This window comes from Ochotona curzoniae, unplaced genomic scaffold (assembly GCF_017591425.1).
Source record: "Ochotona curzoniae isolate NIBS_2020 unplaced genomic scaffold, NIBS_Ocur_1.0 contig_2861, whole genome shotgun sequence".
Lineage (NCBI taxonomy): Eukaryota > Metazoa > Chordata > Mammalia > Lagomorpha > Ochotonidae > Ochotona > Ochotona curzoniae.
Window position 1 is genome coordinate 657499 of NW_024465620.1, and position 25971 is coordinate 683469.

At 62.1% G+C, this 25971-nt stretch overlaps 1 protein-coding gene across 1 annotated transcript; it reads left to right on the plus strand.

The window, feature by feature from the left end:
- The first annotated feature begins 7004 nt into the window (after positions 1-7004).
- BICRA (BRD4 interacting chromatin remodeling complex associated protein) lies at positions 7005-22854 on the plus strand. The gene is made up of 14 exons (XM_040977883.1): positions 7005-7548; positions 7741-7786; positions 7874-7916; positions 10650-10715; positions 11684-13675; positions 14071-14241; positions 17974-18579; positions 18658-18823; positions 18946-19032; positions 19231-19315; positions 19890-20038; positions 20134-20228; positions 20334-20436; positions 21194-22854. Exons 2-14 carry the CDS (start codon positions 7746-7748, stop codon positions 22213-22215), a joined length of 4626 nt encoding a protein of 1541 aa, XP_040833817.1. The 5' UTR covers positions 7005-7548; positions 7741-7745; the 3' UTR covers positions 22216-22854.
- Positions 22855-25971: the final 3117 nt, after the last annotated feature.

Consider the following 25971-nt stretch of genomic DNA (forward strand, 5'->3'; position numbering starts at 1 on the left):
TGACCAGGACCTGTGGTGCAGCCAGTGTGTCCAGGGACCTTGGGGCCATGTGCAGGACATGGCTGCCGGGGCCAGCCTCTGTCTGTGTCCTGGCAGGGGCTGTGTGCTGAAGGGGGCGGGGCTGGGGGTGCAGGAATGTTTGTTAGAAACGAGCACACTGCTTCAGGTGGCCTGGGACTCTGATACGTCCAGCAGCCGCAGGTCTTCCCCAGCCGCTGGCCACGTCTCACACCTGCTCGGGCACAGGACGTGATGTCTCGGGCTGTTCCGTAAGGTTCTCCGGGGGGCTCATGGAGCCCAGGCCTCTGTGAGTTGGGCGCCGTCTGGTCTGTGTGCTCTCTTTGCTCTTGGGGCTTGTTTCCCAGATGTTTCGGCAGAGCAGGGGACCCCGGGCCCCAGACAGCAGCCCAGGCTGGGTGTGGCATGAGCGCTGGAGTTCCAAGAGGCAGGTGGGCGGGGGTCACGGGGTCGACAGTCCCTCCCCAGCCCGTCTTGCTGGTCCGTTCTCCAGCTTTGAGGAGGTGTGATGGGGTGATGGTACGTGGGCCGTCCCACCCGGGGCCTCCGACTTCAGGAGGTGAGGTCGGGGGGCCGGTGGGGAATGTTGAATGTGGCTCCTGCCTTGTAGCAGGAAAGTCTAGGGCCACCCCTACTGGTATCAGCCTCTTCCTGGTCGTGGACGGAAGCTGCGTGTATACGGACCGGGGAGACGGGTTCCCCATGTCGCTGGTTCTGGTTTCCTTGCAGCGGTACTGACAGCGAATGCCGACCGAGCCTTTGTCCGCGGTGGAGTGCCATGGCTGAGCTGACTCCCGCCTCTTGCTGAGGCGCCCAGAGAGGCAGCAGTGAGGGCTCAAGGGCTTGGGCCCCTGCACCTGCCGGGGGACCTGCATGGGCACCTGCACGCCTGGCTGTGGCCGGGCTCAGTGTGGTGGGTTTCGGCTATTTGAATCAGTAGGTGGAACACGTCTGTTTCTGTCATTTTTAAAAAAGATGTATTTATTTCTGTTTGAAAGGCAAGCTGACAGAGAGCAGGAGAAAGATCATCTGTCCACTGGTTCATCCCCCAATGGCCACAATGGCTGGAGTTGGGTCACTTTGAAGTCAGGAGCCAAGAGCTTCTTTTGTTATGTCCCACGTGGGTGCAGGTCCCAAGGCTTTGGGCCGTCCTCTACTGCTTTCCCAGGCCACAGGCAGGGAGCTGGATGGGAAGTGGAGCTGCCGGGATTAGAACTGGCGCCCATATGGGATCCGGGCGTGTTCAAGGCGAGGACTTTATCCTCTACACTCGTGTTCTCACCTCCCTGAGGTCCCAGCTCACCGTCTGCACCCACAGGTGCCGTCCCTCCCCCAGGCACGTGTTCAGGCTTCCTCCCCCGTGTGGCTTCTGGCTGCCCCTGTCCAGGTCCCTGGTCTCCTTTGGCCTGGGGTGTGTGCTGGCCTGGTTGCAATAGCCCTGGCGTCCCCAGTGTCCGCGTCTCTATCATTGCTGTGGTCACTCTGACAGTCCAAGGTGCTGCCTGTGTGTGTGGACAGGGCAGAGCGGAGCCAGCGGAGCCCTCCCTGTGGGTTCGCACTTGGGGGTGGGAGGCGAGTGGGGGGTGCAGCTGCCTGCCCGTGTGGGAGGGTTTCTGTGGTACCTGTGTCTCCTTATGCTCCCTAGCCAGGACTCAAACACCCAACTCCTGAGATGGGCAGGACTGGGTCATCCTGGGTCCCTTGCCAGCCAGAGACCTGCTGGGCCTGGCAGCTCGGAAGCCCTGGGTCCTCGGGCTCAGGGGGTTGGGGCTCAGCGCAGCACCCCTGTGGCTGAAGCACTGACCCTGCACGTGTGACCCGAGTGCTTTGTTTATTTTTAATGTTTATGTTTTCATTGTATGTGCAAGGCAGAGAGACTGAGACAGAATGAATTTTCTTTTCAAGATTTATTTTATTGATAAGCCAGATTTATAGGGAGAAGGAGAGACAGAGAAAATCTTCCATCTGCTGGTTTATTCCCCAAATTGCCACAGTGGCTGAGTCAGGAGCCAGGAGCTTCTTCTGGGTCTCCCACGTGGGTGGAGTCCCAGGGCTTTGGGCCGTCCTCGACTGCTTTCCCAGGCCACAGGCAGGGCGCTGGGTGAGAAGTGGGGCCGCTGGGATTAGAACCGGTGCTGTTATGGGATCCCGACGTGTGCAGGCGGAGGATTAGCCAGTTGAACCATTGTGCTGGCCTGGAGGATGAATCTTCTATCTCCTGGTTCAGTACGTCGGGCTGGGCCCAGCTAAGCCAGGAGCCAGAGGTGCCATCCAGGTCTCCTGTGTGGGTTGGCAGAGGCCTGAGCACTTGGCTGAAGTCCTCAGCTGCTGCCCGGGGTGCCCCTCAGGAGGCGCAGGATGGCGGTGCCACCCGAGGAGGCACCACGGGTAGCAGCAGCAGCTGCTGAGGGCCAAGGTCGTGACCTTCACCCCTATTAACTCACCCTGGCGATAGCCCCGGGAAGGTGACACTGACCCTCAGAGGGGAGCGTTTGAGGCGGCTGGTCCGGCATTGGTGAGATGTGGGGTCTGAGCCCAGCTGGCCAGCCGCCCCAGGCTTCCTGGTAGCGCCTGTCAGCAGCTGGCCTGTTGGTTTAACTGGAGCCGCTGTCGCCAGCCCCGCGTGGTGGCTCTGAGTCAGAGACAAACGCCGCTCGCAGCCCTGTGCTGCCACCTGCCAGACGGCTGTGGTCATCTGTGTACACAGATGCTCCCGCCTCCCTCCAGCCCGGGCTGGGCAGCGCACATATGCTGCGCTGCAGCAGACTGTCACCTCAAGTTGAGCAAATATTTCCCAAGCATCCACTTCAGAGGCAGACATTAAACTTGAGATAAGCCGGTCAAATATTGACCGTGTCCTAGTGGGTCAGTGTCGGAGAGATACGGGGGGGTAGGGGTCAAGGTGCAGGTGCTGGGCTGCACTTTTTTTTTTTTTTTTAATCTGGGAGGCAGAAAGGCTGGCACAGAGAGAGTGTGTAGTGTCTGCTGGTTCACTCCCCACCGTCCTGTGATCACAGCCCCACCCCGCTCCACCACCACACCCTGGGGATGAGAGAGAAACCAGGAGCCCAGAACTCAACTCAGGGCCTTGCATATGCTGCCAGGAAGCCTGTCAGCCCCTTGGGCCATCGCCACGGGGCTCAGAGGGTGACCAGAAATGGCCTCGGACACTCCAGCCGACATTGCAGGGTATGGGGTGGCCAGCACTAAGGCCCCGAGGCGGGCCAGCCAAGCCTGACCGCTGTCAGCAGGCCAGCGCGTGCCTGGCGCTGAGCGCACCCGGGACCTGGGGCAGGGGGCCCAGGGTCCCTCTTCCTCTGGTGAGACTGAAGCTGACCCAGGTTCTAACCGGATCCCATTGAAGGCCGGGCTGGAGGAGTGAAGGCCTGGTGGGCGTGGGTGTGGACGCGGGGCAGTTGGTGGATCAAGACAAAGGCCGCTGATGGTTGGAGTGGGTCTGATGGCAGGGCATTTGTACAGCAGGGGTCCAGGGAGAGGCTGGGCAGTTTGTGGGGTGCTGCTCACAGTGGAAGGGTTGCCCATGAGGTCACCCTGGGCCCCGCTCACATCCCCATTGTCCTCCTCCTGCCTCCCCTGACGGAGCAGCTGGTGGAGAACCCTGGCCTTGGGGTTTGCGTCTGTGAAGTGGGCCTCAGCACTGCGAGTGGCCAGTCTCTCTCTCCCTAAAAGCATCAAGACAGGTGGGAGGACGGGAGCGCCCACTGCTGGTTCACTCCCCAAATGCCCACCATAGCAGCCAGGAACCCTGCCGGGGTCTCCTGGGGGACTGCCAGGGACCTGTCCCTTGAGGCCATCTCCTCTGTCTCCTGAGGAAGCTGGGGTCAGGAGCCTGCGCCAGGACTCTTGCAGGAGGCTGTGCCGTAAACTGCGCGCTCTGCCCACTCTCGGATCAGTTCTCTCCAGCAGAGGGGGATTGGGAACATTCTAGAATGTGTTTTGGGGGTACCCTGCACCTGCCCCTCCTGCGTTTGGATGGAAGCCCAGGTCCCTGCGGCTCATGTCTCGAGGCCCCGAGACCCCGGTGCCCTGCGCGGTTTGGGGGTACCGTGTGCCATATGCTCTGCGGGGGCATCCTGTAGGCGGCAGCCCTAGAAGGGGCTGGCCCTCTCCCCCTCCCTGCTTCTGAATTGCTGTCCCTCCCCCTACCTTCCTGCCACTTCTCCCTCCCTCCCTGCCTGGAGCCTGTCCCCTCCAACTTCCACTTCCCCCCCCCCCCCCACTCAGCTGACACTTCCGTCTGGCAGGATCCCCAGGCAGGCTGCTGGGAGTGAAGAGACTGGCGCTGAGATGGCCCTCACAGCCCTGGAGGCAGGAGTGCACGCGGGGCGGCGGGAACAGCGTGGGCACAGGTCCTGTGGCCAGTGTGTGCCCGGCCCTCAGGAGGAACAGGGCTGCATGGGAGCCAGGGACTGTGCAGGCTGGGCTGGGGCTGCGCCTGTGCTGCGGGACGCCCCATGGGCTCCATGAGCTGGCTTCCTGAAGCTCACCCCAGAACCCAGGCCTCGGACTTGCCACGCCCTGAGCCACCTCCCTCCCGTTAGGGAGGATTCTAGGTTGGCAGGTGCCCCTGGCTCCGCCCTGGGGGAACCCCACTCCGGACTCCAGCTCCAGCCGATGCACCCTGGCAAGCGGTAGGCAGTGACTCAACGACTGGCGGTTCTGCCGCCCACATGGGAGACCCGGATGGAGCTCTTGGCTTCAGCCTGGCTGTGGTGGACCTGGGGGGAGTGAGCCAGCAGCTGGGAGATCCTCTCCTTTCTCTCTAGTGTAGCCTTCTCAGGGGCGTGTGCCCCTAATGACGCCCGGACCTGCTGAGGGCAAGGCTTGAGCCCCAGCCAGATCTGCCAGCCCCTGGGGCCGACGCCGCCAACGCTCGCCTGTCTGGATACTCAGGTTTTTCTGCAATGGGAGGCGTTAGAATAATCAGCAGTAATTAAGAAACTGCAGCTGGCTGTGACTCAGGCAGGACTGCTGTGCGCGCAGTTCAGCCCCTGCACTTCTTCTTCTCGCCACAGGGTGGCGCCTTGACCGTGTGCTCAGCTGCAAATAAGTTTTCCCAACTGCTGCTGGCTTTATATGTGTATCTGTAATATATGTGAAGTCCGAAAAGCAGATTGACAGAGAGAGGAGAGACACAGAGAGAAGGCTGTCCCATCTGCGGGTTCACTCGCCAATGGCCGAAGCATGCAGAGCCGAACTGCTGCAAAGCCAAGGAGCAGGGGATTCTTCCTGGGTCTCCCACCTGGGTGCAGGGAGCCATTCTCCGTGGCTTCCCCAGTCTGTCAGCAGAGAGCTGGATGGGAAGTGGAGGAGCCGGCACATGAACCAGCGCCCATCTAGGATGCCAGCACTGCAGGCTGCCCCTCCCTGGACTTCTCCTTTTGCGTCTCTTTAAGGGACACTTGTCCTGGGGCTTCGAGCTTACCCACATCAGTTGCATCTTGCTTTTTTCGAATAAAAGTGGCCTCAGGTTCGGGTCAGTGGCTGGGGGTGACTATTTTCGGGAGTCTTATCCCCAGTCTCGCTGCAGATACCTCGGGACACGCTGTGAAGGGCACATGCCACGGAGTGGGGCCACGTCACCCCCTGGGGCGGTCTGGCCAGGTGTGTGGAGGACGGACGGACGGACACACACACACACACACACACACACACACACACACACACACACACACACACGGCTGATGTTTCTGGAGGGTTTGCTGGGGGCCCCCTGGAGGCCAAAGCAGGAGGTGCAGCTCTGTTGAGCAGGTTGAAGGGACAAGGCCAGACTGGCTCTCTCTCGGAAGAACCCCTGGGCCTGGCTGGCCGCTGGATGCTGTGAGAGTGACATGGGAAATGTGGCATGGGATCACTCGGTGTGTGTGCTGCGTGGAGTGGGTAGAGATAGCCTCCACCGGGCTGGGACAGTGACCGTGGGGCTGGCTTGGGCGAATGGCTGTGATCTCTGGGAGCAGAATCGCGAGCTGCGGCCCAACAGCCCCAGCATGCAGAGGCCCCCTGGCCACCCGTGACCATGGCTGCTGGGATCAGGGCTCATACAAAGTCTAATTCACTCACACACAGCTTTCATCCCAGAGTGACCTGGGCAGAGCTGCCCCTTTACAGCCTGCCCGTGGCATGACAGCAAGTGACGGAGAAAGAGGTCTTCCGCCAGCTGGGTCGTTCCCCAGATGTCTGCCACAGGCAGTGTCGAGCCAGGCTGAAGCCAGCGGCTCCATCCAGGTCTCCCACGTGGGTGCCATCCTCCACTGCTTCCCCAGGAGTATTAGTAAGGAGCTGGACAGGAAGTGATGCAGCCAGGACTCGAACTGGGGCCCATGTGGGATGCTGGCACCCAAACCATTGAGTTCCAGTGTGTAACCCTTGCCTGTCACACAGCCAAATACCAGTCTCTCTGGAGGTCCCCAACGTACCAGGAATGGGAACGCCTCAAGAACTGTGTCTCCCACATTCCCCTTGAAATGCCCCGGGGACCTCACTGGGAGATGTCCCTTGCAGGAAACGCCAGCTCCTATGCATGCACCCGTCCCTGAGTCTGCAGGGCCACCCAACACCAGAGCCAGGGAACACGGCACGCCACGTGCCAGGATCCCTGTCTCATGTCTTGCATCAGATGCACATATGGGCACTTTCTAGATCTTTCTGGGACCCACAGTCCAGGGAGGGAGAGGGGGTGTGAGACTGGATGTCCCAGCCCGTGTGGCTCGGTGTTGCTTGCTCGCGTCTGAGCCAGCCCTGGTGTTTATAGGATGACAGAGCCACGCACACACACCCTGGGCAGCCAGCTCCCGGGGCACTGCTAGGACATGTGTGACCTAGTCCGTGGGGGAGTGGACTTGGCTGTGACCCCCACTTCGGATCAGATCCATTCTTCAGTTAAGGAGTCTGGGACAGCGCCCTAATCGTTGAGGGTATCCTGAGACCCTGGTGGGTGCCGAGAGCCCTCCACCCGTCGTCATGCTAAGCTTGCCCTGTGGGTAATCCTGCCTCCCCAGAGCTGAGGGTCAGCTTAGAAAAGCACCGCAGGAGACGGGCCACAGCTAATCGTAAAGCAGCGTGGTTACAACCCGACAGGGAACCGGAGCCAGTGGAGGTCCCTTGGGCATGAGACTGTGATGGCGACTCAGTGGACGTGACCTGGACGCAGCGGGCATGAGGGTGGCACTGGGACCTGCGACATCAGAACTTACACACTGTGTATTTCTGCAGTGTTTTTGCTTGCTGTGTGTAGGCGCTGCCCCGGGGAGCATATGCGTATGTGTGGACATATGTGTGCGTGGACACACGTGCAGTCTCACACCTGAAGCCATCGGGTTCCTGCCTCCCACCACCCCGTCCCCCTGCCTCCCGACTGCCTGACCGCTCCCCGACTTTCCCACTCACATCCTCTCCTGGTCTCTCCACAGCTGGCCCCCACAAGGACGCTCTTGGATTCCCCAGCCGGGGGCCCTGCGTAGACCTGGAGCGGACACCCCCTCCTTCCTTCATGATTCGATTGTAGCGCAGGTAACCGGGGGCTAGGGGGTGCCCCCCGTCCCTGCCTTCTCCCTGCCGTGGGCGGTTCGTCCTCCCTTTTCTCCAGACCCCGTGTGGGGCTGGGGCTTCCCGGCCTCGGGCGGGGCAGGGGGCATGGGAGGGCCCTGAGAGCCGCCAGGGGACGCCCAGAGCCTAACCTTGTCTCCCTCACGCCCGGTCCAGTGGCGATGGATGATGAGGACGGGAGATGCTTACTGGACGTGATTTGGTGAGTAGCCGCTCCGTGCCCCCTCCGCCCCCGCCACCCCGCCCCGCTGGCCTCCGCATCCTCAGTGTCCCCTCTGCTCTCTTGCAGTGACCCCCAGGCCCTCAACGACTTCCTGCATGGATCCGAGAAGGCAAGTACTGGGCAGGCGGTGGAGCAGTGGGGTGGACACACGCCCCGGCCCCCTCGGGCCAGCGAGGGGCGCAGTCAGGGCACTGAGTCGGTCTGTCTGTGCCTCCAGGAGGGTGACATTAAAGAGCCCCAAGCGGAGCTTTGTGCAGCAAAGCAAGCCTTTAAAAAAACGCAGGGGTGGTTGGGGCTGCTGCTCCTTTACTCACGTGAGGAGAGGAGGTGGTGTGAAGGGTGGGCGGGGCTGCCGAGGTGGGAAGGCATGTTCTGGAAACCTCACTGAAGAGACACTCCGTGGGAGGGGAGAAGGCGGCAGAACTCCGCAGGTGCTTTAGTTGTGGGCAGGATGGGACAGGAGGACACACTGGACCCACGGGAGCCTGCTGAGGGCCTCGTGGCTGGGTGACGTGGGGCCGATCCTGGGTGGCCTGTGGTTTCCCAGGTCAGCCGTGTGGGTGTTGGCTTACTCGTGTGAGGTCACAGGCTAGACAATGACTGGGCCTGGGCGCGGGCAGGCTGTGGGGGTGCATTCCTGCAGATGCTGGTAGGAGGCCCCAGGCCCTCACCAGTGAGGGTCCTTGCCATGAGGGGCTTTGTAGCACAGCTGCTGGCTTCCCCCAGTGCATGGTGGCACTGCAGTGAGCCAAGACAAGTCACCGAGAGGGAGGGGGCACACCCGGGCAAGGTGGGCAGGCTCCAGGCTCTGGGTGCATCCGCTCACCTTGCTCTTATGTTTGAGGTCGAGGGAGATGCCGTGTCCAGAATGGCTGCTGGGTTTGGGCTTCGAGAGCGAGCACATTGTTTGGGGGAGGGTTGCAGAAAGTCCAATGGGACTGTTGAAGGACAGCTAGCTTCTGGCCAGATGTATGGTCATGGGAGAAGTGCGGGAGACCTTGGCCAGGCACATGTCTAGTGGACACTTGGGTAGTGCCAGGCCCCATCTGGGCACTACAGATGGCTCTAGGGCTAATGTAGGTCCCATGGTGCCCAGGAGTGGCAGAAAGGAGTGCTATTGGGACAAGGCAAGAATGCTGGTTGAGGTGGCATGGCAACAGCTCCCAAAGCCAGCGCTGAAGGTGACATGGGGTGGTGGCTTCAGCAGAGCCACAGAGAGGGAGCACTCGCAAAGCCAGTTGTGCGGTATGTAGGTTAGGTGTGCACTGTGGGATCAGGTGTGCACTGTGGCGTCTGGTGTGCACTGTGGGGTCAGGTGTGCACTGTGAGGTCAGGTGTGCACCGTGGGATCAGGTGTGCACTGTGGGATCAGGTGTCTTCTGTGAGGTCAGGGGTGCACTGTGGGATCAGGTGTGCACTGTGGGATCAGGTGTGCACTGTGAGGTCAGGTGTGCACTGTGGGATCAGGTGTGCACTGTGGCGTCTGGTGTGCACTGTGGGATCAGGTGTGCACTGTGGGATCAGGTGTGCACTGTGGCGTCTGGTGTGCACTGTGGGATCAGGTGTGTTCTGTGGGATCAGGTGTGCACTGTGGGATCAGGTGTGCACTGTGGGGTCAGGTGTGCAGTGTGAGGTCAGGTGTGCACTGTGGGATCAGGTGTGTTCTGTGGGATCAGGTGTGCACTGTGAAGTCAGGTGTGTTCTGTGGGATCAGGTGTGCACTGTGAGGTCAGGTGTGCACTGTGAGGTCAGGTGTGCACTATGGGGTCAGGTGTGCACTGTGGGGTCAGGTGTGCACTGTGGGATCAGGTGTGCACTGTGGGGTCAGGTGTGCACTGTGAGGTCAAGTGTGTTCTGTGGGATCAGGTGTGCACTGTGGGATCAGGTGTGCACTGTGGGGTCAGGTGTGCACTGTGGGATCAGGTGTGCACTGTGGGATCAGGTGTGCACTGTGGGGTCAGGTGTGCACTGTGGGATCAGGTGTGCACTGTGGGATCAGGTGTGCAGTGTGAGGTCAGGTGTGCACTGTGGGATCAGGTGTGCACTGTGAGGTCAGGTGTGTTCTGTGGGATCAGGTGTGCACTGTGAGGTCAGGTGTGCTCTGTGGGGTCAGGTGTGCACTGTGGGGTCAGGTGTGCACTGTGGGGTCAGGTGTGCACTGTGAGGTCAGGTGTGCACTGTGAGGTCAGGTGTGCACTGTGAGGTCAGGTGTGCACTGTGGGATCAGGTGTGCACTGTGAGGTCAGGTGTGCACTGTGAGGTCAGGTGTGCAGTGTGGGATCAGGTGTGCACTGTGGGGTCAGGTGTGCACTGTGGGATCAGGTGTGCACTGTGGGATCAGGTGTGCAGTGTGAGGTCAGGTGTGCACTGTGGGGTCAGGTGTGCACTGTGAGGTCAGGTGTGCACTGTGGGGTCAGGGGTGCACTGTGGGGTCAGGTGTGTTCTGTGGGATCAGGTATGCACTGTGGGGTCAGGTGTGCACTGTGAGGTCAGGTGTGCAGTGTGGGGTCAGGTGTGCACTGTGGGATCAGGTGTGCACTGTGGGGTCAGGGGTGCACTGTGGGGTCAGGTGTGTTCTGTGGGATCAGGTGTGCAGTGTGGCGTCTGGTGTGCACTGTGGGATCAGATGTGTATTGTTATGAAGGTTTTGTCTTGCAGACACCTTAGGTACAAAACTTTAGCCCCTTTCCTGGGTCCCTCCTCTGCATGAGTCCCTACACCCCTCTCCAGTCCCGACCTACCCCCTCGTTTCTTTGCCCTCAGTAATCGCCAATTGGTTTCTGTTCTAGAGTGCGGGCCTGCCCGCTGACCTCTGACGTGGGTGGGGCGGGTCTTGTTGCAGCTCGACAGTGATGACCTCCTGGACAATGCCGGGGAGGCCCAGGGTGCCTTCTATGAAGGCCCGGGGGTAAGTGCCGTGGACCTCGGGGAGGGCCGGGTCACTCGGGTGGAGGCGGTACTGCAGCTGCCCAGGGGAGTGCAGAGGAGGGGGCGTCTGGGGCCCCGGGGCACAGCGCATCCCGGCGACTGGGGCTTGGTGAGCAGGGACCATGGCTGCACCCTGACTCGGCCATGGCCTTGATGTGGCACCGCCTCTCTAGGCTGCCAACAGCCGTGTGGACGCAGACGGCGGCGTGGTGTGCACCTGCTCAGGCTTGGGTGATTCAGAATCTTTCCTATAAGAAGATGCCTACATTATGTCACACAGTTTTAATTTTTGATTTTTTTTTTTTGTTTTAATCTGAAATATAGACACAGGCATAGGTGTTCCACCTACTGGTTCACTCCCTAAATGCCCACAGCAGTCGGAGCCGAGCCGAGCTGACACTGGGAGCCCAGAATTCCATCTGGATGTAGTCCACCGCGGCAGGCAGGTGGCCAGGACCTTGTTCCAGCCCTGCATTTACCCACCTGGGTCCTGGATGCAGGTGTGGGGACCTCAGGGCACAGTTGGCACCAGGATTCCCACACAGCAATGGCAGCTGCGAGGTCTTCCGTGTGTTCCAGAACCCAGAATCTTTTGGGGCCGTGTGGTGTACACTGTGGGTGGCATCACACACGTGCTAGCCAGACTTGGGAAGGTCACGTGATGTGGCCCATGCCCAGAATCCCTTGGTCCTGGCCCAGTTTTGCTCTTAGCTTACAGAGCCTCCTGAGGCTCTGGAATCACAGACATGTGTTATGGAGTGCTCCGCCCACATAAAAACTGGGGTTTACCTTTTTACCTTCAACTGAGAAATGCCCTAGGGAAACTGGGGTCAGGGCTGTGCAGCCAGATCTTGCTCACAGAATGTTCTAGAAGGTAGCTGCTCTGCCAAGGTGAGTGTTGCCCCTTGCTAATATCACCCTTTCCTTTCCACCCTCCCTGTCCTCCAGCTGCACGTACAGGAAGCTTCCGGTAACCATCTGAACCCAGCGCCCAGCCAGCCGGCCCCCAGCGTGGACCTGGACTTCCTGGGAGATGACATCCTGGGCTCGCCAGCCACCGGAGGCGGGGCGGCAGGCAGTGGGGGCGCCGACCAGCCCTGCGACATCCTCCAGCAAAGCCTGCAGGAAGCCAACATCACCGAGCAGACCCTAGAGGCAGAGGCCGAGCTGGACCTGGGCCCCTTCCAGCTGCCCACCCTACAGCCAGCAGATGCTGGGGCCGGCCCTGCCGGGGCTGCGGGCACTACTGCCGTGGCCGCGGGGCCCCAGGCGCTCTTCCCTGGCAGCGCCGATCTGCTGGGGCTGCAGGCCCCACCCACCGTGCTGACGCACCAGGCCCTGGTGCCGCCCCAGGACGTGGTCAACAAGGCCCTGAGTGTGCAGCCCTTCTTGCAGCCCGTGGGCCTTGGCAATGTGACCCTGCAGCCCATCCCGGGCCTCCAGGGCCTGCCCAATGGCAGCCCTGGGGGCGCCACAGCGGCCACACTCGGCCTGGCGCCCATCCAGGTGGTTGGCCAGCCTGTCATGGCACTCAACCCACCCACCTCTCAGTTACTGGCCAAGCAGGTGCCCGTCAGCGGCTACCTGGCCTCGGCAGCCGGGCCCTCAGAGCCCGTGACACTGGCCTCTGCCGGCGTCTCCCCACAGGGGGCTGGCCTGGTCATCCAGAAGAACCTCCCAGCTGCCGTGGCCACCACACTCAACGGGAACTCGGTATTCGCCAATGCTGGGGCAGTCACGGCCACAGCTGGCGGGGCAACTTCGGGACAGCCACTGGCGGTGGCCCCGGGCCTGGGCACGACGCCACTGGTCCCAGCGCCCAACGTGATCCTGCACCGGACGCCCACTCCCATCCAGCCCAAGCCAGCAGGGGTGCTGCCCCCCAAGCTGTACCAACTGACGCCTAAGCCCTTTCCGTCCGCCGGTGCCACGCTCACCATCCAGGGCGAGCCGGGCTCCCTCCCGCCACAGCCCAAGGCACCACAGAACCTGACCTTCATGGCGGCTGGCAAGGCTGGCCAGAACGTGGTGCTGTCCGGCTTCCCCGCGCCCACCCTGCAGGCCAGCGTCTTCAAGCAGCCACCGGCCACCACAACTGGGGCGGCGCCACCGCAGCCACCGGGTGCCCTGAGCAAGCCCATGAGCGTGCACCTGCTGAACCAGGGCAGCAGCATCGTCATCCCCGCCCAGCACATGCTGCCCGGCCAGAACCAGTTCCTGCTGCCCGGCGCCCCCACCGTCCAGCTGCCGCAACCACTCTCCGCCCTGCCGGCCAACGTGGGCGGCCAGATCCTGGCTGCCGCTGCCCCTCACGCCAGCGGACAGCTCATCGCCAACCCCATCCTCACAAACCAGAACTTGGCGACCCCGCTGAGCCTGGGCCCTGTGCTGGCCCCGCCCTCGGGTGCACACAGCGCTGCCACACACATCCTCTCCGCTGCGCCCATCCAGGTGGGCCAGCCCACGCTCTTCCAGATGCCCGTGTCACTGGCGGCGGGCAGCTTGCCCGCACAGAGCCAGCCTACAGCCGCGGGCCCCACCACCACCACAGTCCTGCAGGGCGTCACCCTGCCTCCCAGCGCCGTGGCCATGCTCAACGCCCCCGACGGGCTGGTGCAGCCAGCGGCTCCTCCCGCTGCTGCGGCGGCTGCCTCCTCCACCACCACCACCGGGGAGGCCACCCCCGTGCTCACCGTGCAGCCCACCCCACCAGCACCCCCTGCAGCCAGCACGCCGCTGCCCCTGGGCCTCCAGCAGGCGCAGGTACAGCAGTCCCCCCAGGCCACGGCCCCTCCAACCGCTGCCCCACCTCAGGCCAGCACCCCACAGCCCAGCCCAGGCCTGGCATCCAGCCCGGAGAAGATGGTCCTTGGGCAGCCACCGCCCGCAGCTACCACGGCCATCCTTACTCAGGACTCCCTGCAGATGTTCCTGCCCCAGGTAACGGAGGTGGGCCCGGGCCAGGAGTGGGCTGCCGGGAAGGGAAACCCCAGAGGTGAATGTGGACTTGAACTGGTGGCCGAGACTGTCGGGGAGGGGAGGTGACCGGGAGGCTGTGGACATGGTCACCACGGGAGGAGGCCAAGAAGGGACAGCCTGACGGCAGACATAGGGAGGGACTAATAGACAAAGGGAGAGACAGGTTGACCAACTGACATGATGGACAGAAACAGACCAACGGCAAGGACAGAAGTGTGGGTGTTTGGCCAAGGGGCCTACCAGACAGGTTACTAGAGCTGGGGGTGCTGCACCCACCGCCCCCTTCTCTGGACTTCCCAGGGGTAGGGGGTCCCTGGGAATGTCCTTCTGACCCTGTGCGGGGCTGCCCATTGCAGGAGAGGAGCCAGCAGCCCCTCCCCACAGAGGGCCCCCACCTCTCCGTGCCCGCCTCGGTCATAGTCAGCGCCCCGCCTCCTGCCCAAGACCCAGCCCCAGCCGGAGCCCAAGGAGCCGGCCTCGGCCCTCAGGCCCCCGACAGCCATGCTTCCCCGGTGCCGGCCCCCCAGGTAGACCGTCGCAGCAGCCTCTGTCAGTTCAGACGCAGCCTTGCCCCGCTCCTTCCTGCTCGCCGCCGCTTCCCTGCTCAGCCCTGTCTGCCTCTGTCTCGCTGGCTTGGGAATCGGTGCCGCCCTTGCCCACCCGCCCCGTGTGCCCCGAGTGTTTCCCGAAGACGGGGGGTGCCCCATGCTTGGGCAGCAGGAAAGGGGGCTGATGGCCACATCTGAGCACGGGCAGAGGGTGCACGCTGTACAGGAGGTGGTTTCCTCGCTGTTTTGTGCAGCTGTGTCTTGCGGGTGGCATGTTTTGATTTAAGCAGCCCCAGACGCTGGGCTCTTAGGTCACTTGCTGTCCTGTGGCTGAGGCCTAGAGGGTGACTTCCGCATACGGAGAAGTGGCCAGGTCTGCAGGCTCAGGCGTCGTCTGTCCTGTTGACCTTGACCCGTCTGATGGGCGCAGAACATATGTTTGTTTTGAAGCTGTGCTTCAGTGTTACCTGCACTTCTAGTTCTGTGAGTTTGTTGGTACTGTTTGTCATTTGAAAACTGGACTCGCCGGTCATCTTGTTGGTTTATGGAGGCTCTTTACATAGGAAACATCCCCTCTTGTCTTAGGCAAGCTGTAGGCACGTGGGAGGGGAGGGAGTCTGTAGCCTGGAGGCGTGGCTGGCGTGTTTGTCCCTGAAGGCGGGGGCGTGCGGAGAGGAGAGGATGGAGGAGGTGTTGGCAGTGGCCAAGGTGGCAGAAAGCAGCGTGAGCTTGGCCTTGAATGGCCCTGACTTCTGCTGTTGACTGCTTGAATCCTAGATTTTTGAATTCTGTCATTGGATGAGGTGAGTGAGTGTGTGTGTGTGTGTGTGTGTGAATTCACAGTCAAGGGTACTTCACAAAGCTTGTGGGAATGCACTTGAAGGGTGAGTGTATTCCAGTGCAGAAGCAATGAACATGCGTGTCTTGCTTGTTCACGTGTCGGCCTGGCTCAGGAACTTGTTGAGGTCCCTTGTATGCTGAGCAGTCAGCATTCAGATTGACTGACTGATTTGAAAGAGTGACAGCGAGAGGGAGACCTGTTCATCCACTTCCAGATGATCAGAGCGGCTGGCACTGAGGCCAGGCGCTTCTTCTGGGCCTGCCGTGTGCGTGCAGCGTCCCAAGCACTTGGGCCGCCTCTGCTGCTTTCCCAGGCACATTAGCAGGGAGCTGGATGGGAAGGACAGGAGTGGAACTCGAACTGGCACTCTTGATTTGGGATGCTGGGTATCTGTCTGTCCAGCCAGGGCCTACCAGCTGGTAAGTGGAAAGGCCAGGACTCACATGAGGTGTGTTGCTGCAGACAGCCAGGCCCAGCTGCGTGTCCAAGCCCTGCCTCGGCCAACTTGGTGTGAGCCCTGGCTTCCTTATCTGTAAAATGAGAATGAGGCCACTGGTGTCGCACAGTGGCTCAGCAGCTTGGCACGATGGAAGGTTCTGGAAAGTTCTGGAATGCAAATGGACCCATGGATGGACAGATGCTGTGGGGGAGTGGTTTTCTGCTCAGTTTAGTCCTGGCCATACATGACTCACTAAAGCAACACAAGCAATTTTGAGGTGGGCACTTTGGCCGGGTGGCGAGACCCCATCCAAGGGAGCAGCTAGAGGCAGGAACTGTGTCTGCCCTTGTATCTCATGTTGTTCTCAAGACTAATGCTGCACTCCTGACCCAGCGCCCTGCCAGACATGCCCGGGGAGGCAGCTGGTGGAGGTGCAAGTCCCTGGATCTTTGGTGCCTACCTGGGAGACCAGATTAGAGTCCAGGGCTCCTGGCCTCAGCCCAGCCCAGCCCGGCACATCCCAGCCCAGCCCGGCACATCCCGGCCCGGCCCAGCCCGGCACATCCTGGCCCAGCCCTGCCCGGCCCAGCTGTTGGAAACATTTGAGGAGTGAACTGGCAGAAGGAAGATCTCTTTGTCCCTCTGCCTTGCAATGACAAAACAAACAAAAAACAGGTATGATTCTTAGCTTGTGGAGTGTGCAGCCCAGCAGGCCGGGCTGGGGACGAGGCTGTGCTGTCACTCAACGTGCCCCTCCCTCTACCATGGGTTGGGTCCCAGCCCCCACAGGCACCCCAGTGTCTTTGTGAGGGGCGTGGTATTTCCCTGAAACCCGCCCCTACCTGGCCTAGATGCTGTGTCATCCCTAGATGATAGAATGGTTGTTGGCCCCACACACGTGCCCAGGTGGCTGTTACAGTGGGCAGCGGCCCCGGCCTCAGCCGTTGGCTCACGTGCCAATTAGAAAAAAAGATGAAAATAACTTCATGCTCATTCAGAGGATTTAGAAGATGCAGGAAAGAACAAGCGAGATTAGATCCCTCCTCAGTTCCACCATGAGGGCCAGGCGCAGGGGCCCAAGCATTTATTTGCATGGAGTCACCAGGAACTGGATGGGAAGTGGAGTGGCGGGGACTGGAACCCGCCGTCTGACAGGGCCTGGGCTGCCGTCTGTGGCTCTTGCCTGCTCTCCCATGGGTTCCCAGGAGAGGGCGTGCTGTACACTGCTGTCCGTGGGCAGCCAGGGAGGACTGCCCCAGGCCTGCACCGTTGCTGGCTCCTCCAGCGGCGCGGCATCCTTCCGCGGCCACGCAGAGGGTCCGGCCTGCTGTGGAGTGTGCGCGACGGGTGTGCCTGCAAGGACCCTTCGTGCTTTCCCACGCCGTGCGAGGGCGAGCGGCCCTGCTTTTCTCACTGATTTTTCACATAGGAAAGCTGTGAGCTTGGTGCTGTGCTGAGTTGCAGATCTCGTTCTCACACACTCGCATCCCTTCTGTAATGTGGTTTGTGACCTTAAGTGTAACTGCTAAGCACAAGGGGTTGGTCTTGTGGCACAGTGGGTAAAGCTACCACCTGCGACACCGCATCCCACATGGGCACGGGTTCTAGACCCAGCCGCTCCACTTGAGATCCTGCTCCCTGCCGATGGCCTGGGAAAGGAACGAACAAGTGCTTGGCTTTAAATGACTAGCATCTGCTCAAGGCCAGGCTGGGGGCACCTCCCTGGAGGCTAAGGCTGGCAGTGCCCGGGGATAGTAAGCCACCGCGTGTGGGCGGCCTGGAGCTGGGGCTCCTCCCAGCTGGATGCTCTGGCTCCCTGGCCTCAGTCTGTCATCTGTGAAATGGCTCCAGCATTACCATTGCTCTCAGGGCCGAGTTTGTGCAGGTGACCACCCATGCTGCCAGACAGGGTGGGTTCTGTGGCCCAGGGGTCAGGTACCAGCTCGGTGCTGGGTGCTCCCCTGGCTGCACCGTCAGTTCTGGGAGAGGTGCCAGCCAGGCGTGTTGTAGGTCAGGTTGCCCTGTGTGTGTGCCTGTCCCAGAGCCAGCGAACGTCAGGGTCACGTGTCTGACACCTGCTCAGGAACTCCCACCCACACCTGCAGAGTTCCAGGACGCTTAGGAAGGACCTCCAGCTGTGGTCCCTGGCTGCAGGGACACTGCCTGCCCCCCTCCCCTGCTGCTGCGCTCCCTGCTCCCAGCCTCCCGCTCCCCCCAACCCCGCTGGGTGCAGTGTCCCCACTGCTGTGCTGCTTTCTGCGCTGCTGCCACCCACCCCTGCGGGGCCCAGGGCTCGCTTCCAGCTACACAGTGGAGGGGCCAGGGGTGGGAGAGGGACTGAGGGCGGAGGGCAGACAGATGGGGAGCTGGCCAACAGGGCCCCAGCCACAGCTGACTCTCCCCTCTTCCTCTTCCTCCCTCCCTCCCCCAGATCCCGGCAGCCGCTCCACTGAAGGGCCCCGGTCCCTCCTCGTCCCCCTCGCTACCTCACCAGGCCCCAATGGGAGACAGCCCCCACATGCCCTCCCCACATCCGGCCCGACCTCCCTCCCGCCCCCCCTCCCAGCCCCACTCTCGCCCCCCTTCCCAGCCCCAGAGCCTGTCCCGTCCCCCCTCTGAGCCCACCCTGCACCCCTGTCCCCCACCCCAGGCCCCACCCACCCTGCCAGGCATCTTCGTTATCCAGAACCCACTGGGCGTCCCCCAGGCTGCCAGCACCCCAGCCCCCACCGTCCCTGGCCCTCAGCCTCCTCTGCCACCTGAAGGGCCACTGCCTCCCGCCCCCCACCCGACTCCAGCCTCCACCGTGGCTTCCTCTGAGACGTCCACCAGGGTACCTGCCCCCACGCCATCTGACTTCCAGCTTCAGTTCCCGGCTGGCCAGGGACCGCACAAGTCCCCCACGCCCCCGCCGAGCCTCCACCTGGTCCCTGAGCCGGTGGTGCCCCCGCCGCCGCCCCCACGGACCTTCCAGATGGTGGCCGCCCCCTTCCCAGCTCTGCCCCAGCCAAAGGCCCTGCTGGAGAGGTTCCACCAGGTAACACATCCGGCCCCCCACCTCCCTCCAGACCCGCCGCCTCCACCTGCAGCCCCTCACCCACCTTCCGCCCCTCAGGTACCTTCCGGCATCCTCCTCCAGCACAAAGCGGGCGGGGCCTCTGCTGCCACACCACAGGCCCTGGCCAGCCCCACGACCTCGGTGCTGGTCAGCGGCCAGGCCCCCTCCGGGACCCCCGCCACCCCCAGCCATGCCCCTGCCCCGGCACCCATGGCCAACACAGGTAGGAGCCCGTGGCCGTGCCCGGGGCGGGGGCTGGGAACACGGGTGCGGGATAAGGAGCTTTGGGGCACCACAAGTCCAGGTGGTACCAAGGACCTTGGGCCTGTCTCCTGCCCTCCTCAGGCCTCCCTCCTCTGCTCCCCGCCGAAAGCAAAGCTTTTGCCGGCAGCCTCCCAGCCCTGAGTGTGACCAAGGGCCCTGTACCTGGACTACAGGTAAGAGCCCCTGGGAGGGGGCGGGGACGGTGCCCAGGGACAGCCCAAGACAGCAGAGGTGACAGGTGGGCAGGTCAGGAGGTGGGGTGGGGGCGTGAATGCCGTGCAGGGGTCAGGAGCCAGGACGCCCGGGTCCTGCCACCAGCACCTCTGTGCACCCTGGCGGCCAGCGGGAGGAACCGTGCGGGGAGGGCTGGCACCCAAAGTTGTCTCTCCCTCGTCCCCTCTCTCTCACAGCTGAAGAAAGCCCCTGCACTGCAACCCAGCAAGGAGGCCTGGTGAGTGGCTGCCCTCGCCCCTCTGGGCGGCTGGCGGCTCTCTGGGTGCCTGGGTCCCTCAGGCTCCTGGCTGGGGCAGGGCAGCCTTGGGCAGTGGGTGGGCATCCCCTCCTGTGTTCGAGATGAGTGGGTTTGGGTGAAAGGGCAGATGCAGAAACGAGGTGGGGAGGGTGCACAGGGCTGGGCCAGATGTGCATGGGCCAGGATGAATACTCAGCACCCGGTTGGCCAGGGGCAATGGACCAGGCCGGCGATGATGACCCAGGTTGGGGCCTGGGCCGGGGCTGGCCTCCCGGTGCCCGTGGCCCACAGCCAGGCAGCACCACGCTGATCCCTGGTGGCCAGGCGCTCCACGGCAGGGAATTTGGGCCCTGGCCTCACCTTGCGGGCCTTGGGGACCCGTGCACCCCACCTCAGTTCCTCTCTGTACAGTGTGTGTTGGGGGTGTGGACACTGGTCTGTGTTCTTGGGCCTGCGGCTGCGGTCAGAACCGGCGTGGTTGGCGGCCACGCGCAGTGGGCGGCTGCCCCTGGGCCTCATGCTCGCACTGTGGTCTCTCCCGCCCCCCTCCCAGCTTCCTGGAGCATTTGCACAGACACCAAGGCTCCGTGCTGCACCCCGACTGCAAGACCGCCTTCCCCTCCCTGCAGGATGCTCTGCAGCGCCTGCTGCCCTACCACGTGTACCAGGGCGCCCTCCCCTCCCCCAGCGACTACCACAAGGGTGAGGCCTCGGGGGGGGGGCAGGGCGCGGTGAGGCGGGGGCTGCACTTGCCATGGGCTGGCCACGCCAACCCCACCCGTCTCCCCTCCCCGCAGTGGACGAGGAATTTGAGACGGTCTCCACCCAGCTACTGAAACGCACCCAGGCCATGCTCAATAAGTACCGACTCTTGCTCCTGGAGGAGTCTCGGGTAGGGAGACCCCACAGGGCCCACCCCTGCAGGGAGGAGCCCCCAGTGGCTGGCAGCCCCTCCCCCTCCCTGTGTCCCCTCTCCTCATTCTGTCTTCCTCTCCAGAGGGTGAGCCCCTCGGCGGAGATGGTCATGATCGACCGAATGTTCATTCAGGAGGAGAAGACCACCCTTGCCTTGGATAAGCAGCTGGCCAAGGAGAAACCCGGTGAGGGGCGAGCCTGGGGGTCGACACTCCAACCCCTGGCCTTGGTGGGCCTGCTGTCTTAGCTGGCTCTGCCTCTGGGTGGCGCCCGAGCCCCACTTCCCTTCCTGGGGATGGGGCCAGTGGCTGCCTTCACCCTAGTCTGAGAGTGTGACCTTGACCTTGCTCTAGTCCAACCTGCCCCCTGGCCACTGCTGGCTGCCGGGACACAGGAGGCGGCAGGCCCACTCGCTGGTTGTCCAGCAGTGTCATGGGCGTTTTTGCTAAGACATTATTTACTTCCTTCAAAGGCAGAGCGATAGAGCTGGGGGGGGGACCTGTGGCTAGCCCCTCTTGGCTGGTTCAGGCCCCAAGGCTGGGCTGGGCAGAAGCCAGGAGATGTCTGGGATCTAAGCGGTGGTCAGCTGGCTGGACAATAGCACCTAGGTCATGGGAGCTGAAAGAATACCCTGGTGGAAGGAGGCAGCCATGGTGATGGGGAAGCACCTCCCCATAGAGGAGGGTGGGCAGTGGGACCCCTGGGATAAAGCCTGGCCTGGCCTGCCTCCTGCCGGCCATGTGGCTGATACACATACCTGTTCATGCCTGTCCGGTGGAGGTGAGCCCTCACAGGTGACCGCTGGGGCTTTGGTTTTAGACAGGTGACGGGGTGTCCCTACTGTGTCTTGGGGGCAATGTGCCATTGTGGGTGCAGGCTGTGCCTGCTGACCCCACACCCATGTCCTAACGCCCCACATCTTGCTTTGCACCTGCCCGCCAGATGAGTACGTGTCTTCCTCGCGCTCTCTCGGCCTCCCGGTCCCCGCCTCTTCCGACGGCCACCGGCTGTCCAGCCACGGATCCGCATCGTCCTCCTCCGCCGCCTCCGCCCCGCCGCCGTCGCACCTGCCCACCAAGCTTGTGATCCGGCATGGCGGGGCTGGTGGATCGCCCTCCGTGACCTGGGCGCGGGCGTCCTCCTCCCTGTCCTCCTCCTCGTCGTCCGCTGCCTCCTCCCTGGACGCCGATGAAGACGGCCCCATGCCCTCCCGCAACCGCCCGCCCATCAAGACGTACGAGGCGCGGAGCCGCATCGGCCTCAAGCTCAAGATCAAACAGGAGGCCGGGCTCAGCAAGGTGGTGCACAACACGGCGCTGGACCCCGTGCACCAGCCGCCCCCTGCGCCCCAGAGCGCCGAGCCCCCGCCGCGCCCGCCCCCGCCACCACCACCCCCGGCCGGCCAGATGAATGGCACCGTGGACCACCCGCCGCCGCCGGCGCCCCCTGCCACTCGCAAGGCCCCCGGGCCCGCGCCCCCCGGGCCGCGCCTGCCGCTCCGCAAGAGCTACCGAGAGCATGCGGCCACCAGCCCCACGCCGCTGCCCACCAAGGTGGACGAGGCCACGAGCGGCCTCATCCGCGAGCTGGCGGCCGTGGAGGACGAGCTGTACCAGCGGCTACTTAAGGGCACCGCCGCGCCGCCCGAGCCCGCGCACGCAGCCGCCCATGCCCAGGGTGGGGATGCCGGCTGGGAGGCCCCCACGCTGCCACCCGCCAAGCGGCGCAAGTCCGAGTCCCCAGACGTGGACCAGGCCAGCTTCTCGAGCGACAGTCCGCAGGACGACACTCTGACGGAGCACTTGCAAAGTGCCATCGACAGCATCCTGAACCTGCAGCAGGTGCCCGGCCGGCCACACGGGGCTCCAGCACCTGCCGCCTCCCCGCCACCCCTGCACCGGCCCGACGCCTACCCACCCTCCAGCTTCAACGGGGGCCTGGGCACCAGGACGTTGAACAGATAACAGCGGGCGGCCGGGACCGCCCATCCAATGCCTAAGTTATTGCAGTCGCCGAGGGCCGCCTGGCGGAGATACGGGAGTGGGGTGCGCGCCTGGGGAGGGGGCCGGAGAGTGATGGCCCCTCTTCCCTCCCTCCCCGCAGCCCCCAGTGCCCATGCCCACCACAGCTCACACTCGCGCGGGGCTCGCAGGAGGGCACCCACAGCAGGGAGGGTCCGCCCTGACCGCTCAGCAGCCCTGGAGGAAGCCAGAGGTGGGTGGGGCTCGAGCAGGGTCCCCCCCCACCTCCCCCTGTGTCCTCCCCGCGACCCGCGCAGCCGCCCCTCACCCCTCTGCTGGGATCCGAGCGCAGCCACCAGAAACCGGGGTACACCCGGTCCTCCCCCAACACACACGCGCGCACACACACACACACACACACACACACACGCACGCACGCGCGCACGCGCGCACCTGCGCGGCCAGTCTTCCTCTGCCTCCAGCCGCCCACGCCACGTGTTGAAATCCCGGAGACAGAACTAGTACTGTAAGATAAATTTTTTTGTACTGTATTTATTGTGTATAACGATTTTTTTAAAAGGAGAATTCTGTACATTTAGAACTCTTGTAAATTAAAAGCCGATCCTTTTTTTTTTAAGACTGTATTTGTGCCCCGTTGGCCTTATTGCTCTGGCGTTGGGGAGCGAGGGTGGCTACGGCCTGGGGTGAGCGGGAGAAGGGAAGCCGGCTCAGTGAGGCGGACGGAGGTCCCCATGATGCCCCCCGTGATGCCGGCGCACACTCTGGCCCCAACCTTGCCATCCGCCCTGGGGATCCTGGGCCTCCTGCTGGCGTCCCTAGGTCCCCTTGCACGCGAGCCATCCCCAGCGAGTCTCCCCTCTCAAGGCTTGGCACCTGCCACAAGTGTTTTGCACTTTCCCCTTCGATTTGGAAGTATTAATAAAAAAAAAAAAAATCCAGGGGGTAGAATCCAAATCTAAACACTGGATTCTTTTAAAAACATTTTTTTTTCCCAAAAAAATCTATTTGTTTGAAAAAAGTTATAGAGATGGAACCACACTTGGAGTTCTTTCAAAGGTTAGTCAACTCCTCCAAATGGCCAAGATGATCAGGGCTGGGCCAGGTGGGAAGTAGCAACTGGGAGCTTCCTCCAGGTCTCCCACGCGGGTGCAGGGTCCCAAGGCTTTGGGCCGTCCTCCACTGCTTTCCCAGACCACAGGCAGGGAGCTGGAAGGGAAGTGGAGCAGCCAGGATTAGAACCAGCGCCCACTTTGGATCCCAGTGCCTGCAAAGAGAGCACTTCAGCTACTAAGCTACCACGTCGGGCTCACCTGCACATGTTGTTAAGATTTATTTATTTTTATTGGGAATGCAGATTTACAGGCAGAAGGAGAGACAGAGAAGTCTTCCATCTGCTGGCTTACTCCTCAAATAGCAATGGCAGAAATTGAGCTGATCCAAAGCCAGGAGCCAAGAACTTCCTATGTGTCTCCCATGAAGGTATAGGGTCCATCCACTGCTTTCCCAGGCCATGAACAGGGAGCTGGATGGGAAGTGGGGCCGCCGGGACAAGAACCTGCGCCCCTCTGGGATCTCGGCGCTTGGAGGGGGAGGATTAGCCAATTGAGTAATTGCAAGGGCCCCTTGCATTTCTTGTAAAAGGGAGTTTATTTGCTTGAAAGGCATCGAGGCCAAGAGTTGCAGAGAATTCTTTTATCTGCTGGTTCACTTCGTAGAAGCCTTCAATGGCCGGAGTGGAGCCAGGCTCCAGCCAGGACCCAGCAAGTCCCACGTGCGTTGCAGGGGCCCAGGCACTCGGGCCGACTTTGGCTGACTCGCAGGGTCCTTGGCAGGGAGCTGGGTGGGAAGCGGAGGGGCAGCGGCCAGGTCTCCAACCCCTGCTGCAACCCTGGGTTCAGGCAGCGGCTTCGCTCACTAAACCTCTCGTCACGACATGTTTCGATGGCTTCCTGTCCCAGGAGTGAGGTTGGAATATTCAGAGATTCGGGGCGGGAGAGGAAGTCACCTAGCCCTGTTTGCAGAGTGAGTCTGAATGTGACAGAAACACAGGGTGACCAGGTCAGCTGGTACCCAGACACCTTCACATCCCTGGGTGGGGACACAGCACAGTGCAAGGTTCAAGGGCTGGCCAGACAGCTTCTGGGATGAACTTGACATCCTTGTCTCCTGGACTCGGAACTTGGGGAACAGAAGACGGTGGGAGAGGTCACGGCCCCCTCGTCCCTGGACAGTGAACCATCTGCCTTACTGCCCTTAAAGGTCTCCAGATGGAGTGGCCGGTGACGTGTGAACGGAGCCCTGCAGGTGAGAGAGCCGCAGGGGGTGCCTGGGGGTTCGGACCCCAAGGCAGAGGGTCCACAGGGAGGCCAGTGTGGTGAACTGGGAGAAGGCAGGTGGCAAGGAATGATTTTAGGGTTCACCTGGAGCTGAGGCTCACTGGCGCCTCCTGGTGTCCACGCCAGCCTGAGCGGGGATGGAGCCCCAGGATGACTTGGGGGCGGGAAGCGGGGGCCCCTGGCAGTCGCCCCACAGGGGACAGACGCTGACTCGTGGCCAGCAGATGAAAGACCTTTCTGTCTCTCCTTCTCTCTGTAGAACTGCCTTTCCCATAAAAATAAATAAATCAAAAATAAAATCAAAGTTTTCTATCCACTGCTTTGCTTCCCAGAAGCCCTCAGCAGCCTGGCTGAAGCCAGGAGCTTCTTCTGGGTCTCCCACACGCGGGTGCAGGGTCCCAAGGCTTTGGGCCATCCTCCACTGCTTTCCCAGGCCAGAAGCAGGGAGCTGGATGGGAAGCTGGGACACAAACTAGCGCCCATAGGGGATCCCAGCACATGCTAGGCGAGGATTTAGCCACTGTGCTATCATACAGGGGCCAAGTAAAATAAATCTTAAAAAAAAAAATTTAGGCTCTCAGAGCTGCCACCCTGTGGGAGTCAGAGACGGAGCCGCAGCCATCTGGGGAATGAACCAGCACATGGAGGTGTCCTTCTCTGCCCCTGTTTGTAACTTTCAACAAATAAATATTCACACACACACACACACACACACCTTAGAAAGCTCAGTAGAGAGCCTGGCCAGGGACCCGCAGTGTGCCCGCACTGGGGCACTCCACATGCCCACTGTAGCCCTACCGGGGGAAATGGGCAGCTAAACAGGTCATCTAGTGGCCAGTGTCGCGGTGTACAAGCTAATGAGCCACCCTGTGGTGCTAGCATCCCATAGGGTCGCCGGTTCTGGCCCAGCAGCTCCAGTTCTGGCCCAGCTCCCTGCCTGTGGCCTGGGGAAGCAGTCAAGGACGACCCAAAGCCTTGGGCCCCTGCACCTGCATGGGAGAGTTGGAAAAAGCCCCTGGCTCCTGGCTTTGGATTGGCTCAGCTCTGACTGTTGTGGCCACTTGGGGAGTGAATCGAAGTGTCTCCTTCTCTCTATAAATCTGCCTTGGCAATAAAAATAAATCTTTCTAAAAATAAAAAGCATAAGGAGAAGTAGGCGGATGGGGGCAGCGGGGCTGGAGAAGTGGAGAGAGGTCAGTGCAGTAGGACCCTTGCTGTCCCCAGGCTGCCAAGGGGGCCCAGCCCTCGCTCCCTGGCGGCCCGCTCCACCAGGAGGCGCCAGAGGCCGGGCCCGGTTTGGGGGGGCCTGGGGTGGGAAGGCGGGGGCTCCTGGTCCCGCCCTCCCCACCCAGCCCCTCCCCGCCCTCCACTTGGCGCCCTACGGGCCCCACCCGGCTCAGAC

What these genes read in the sequence shown, in the direction of transcription:
- BICRA (XM_040977883.1), top strand. Translation starts at nt 7,746, where the DNA reads ATGGATGATGAGGACGGGAGATGCTTACTGGACGTGATTTG. An exon ending in CCTTCTATGAAGGCCCGGGG is followed by an intron (nt 10,716 to 11,683) that starts GTAAGTGCCGTG and finishes CCTGTCCTCCAG; the next exon opens with CTGCACGTACAGGAAGCTTC. An exon ending in TGCAGATGTTCCTGCCCCAG is followed by an intron (nt 13,676 to 14,070) that starts GTAACGGAGGTG and finishes TGCCCATTGCAG; the next exon opens with GAGAGGAGCCAGCAGCCCCT.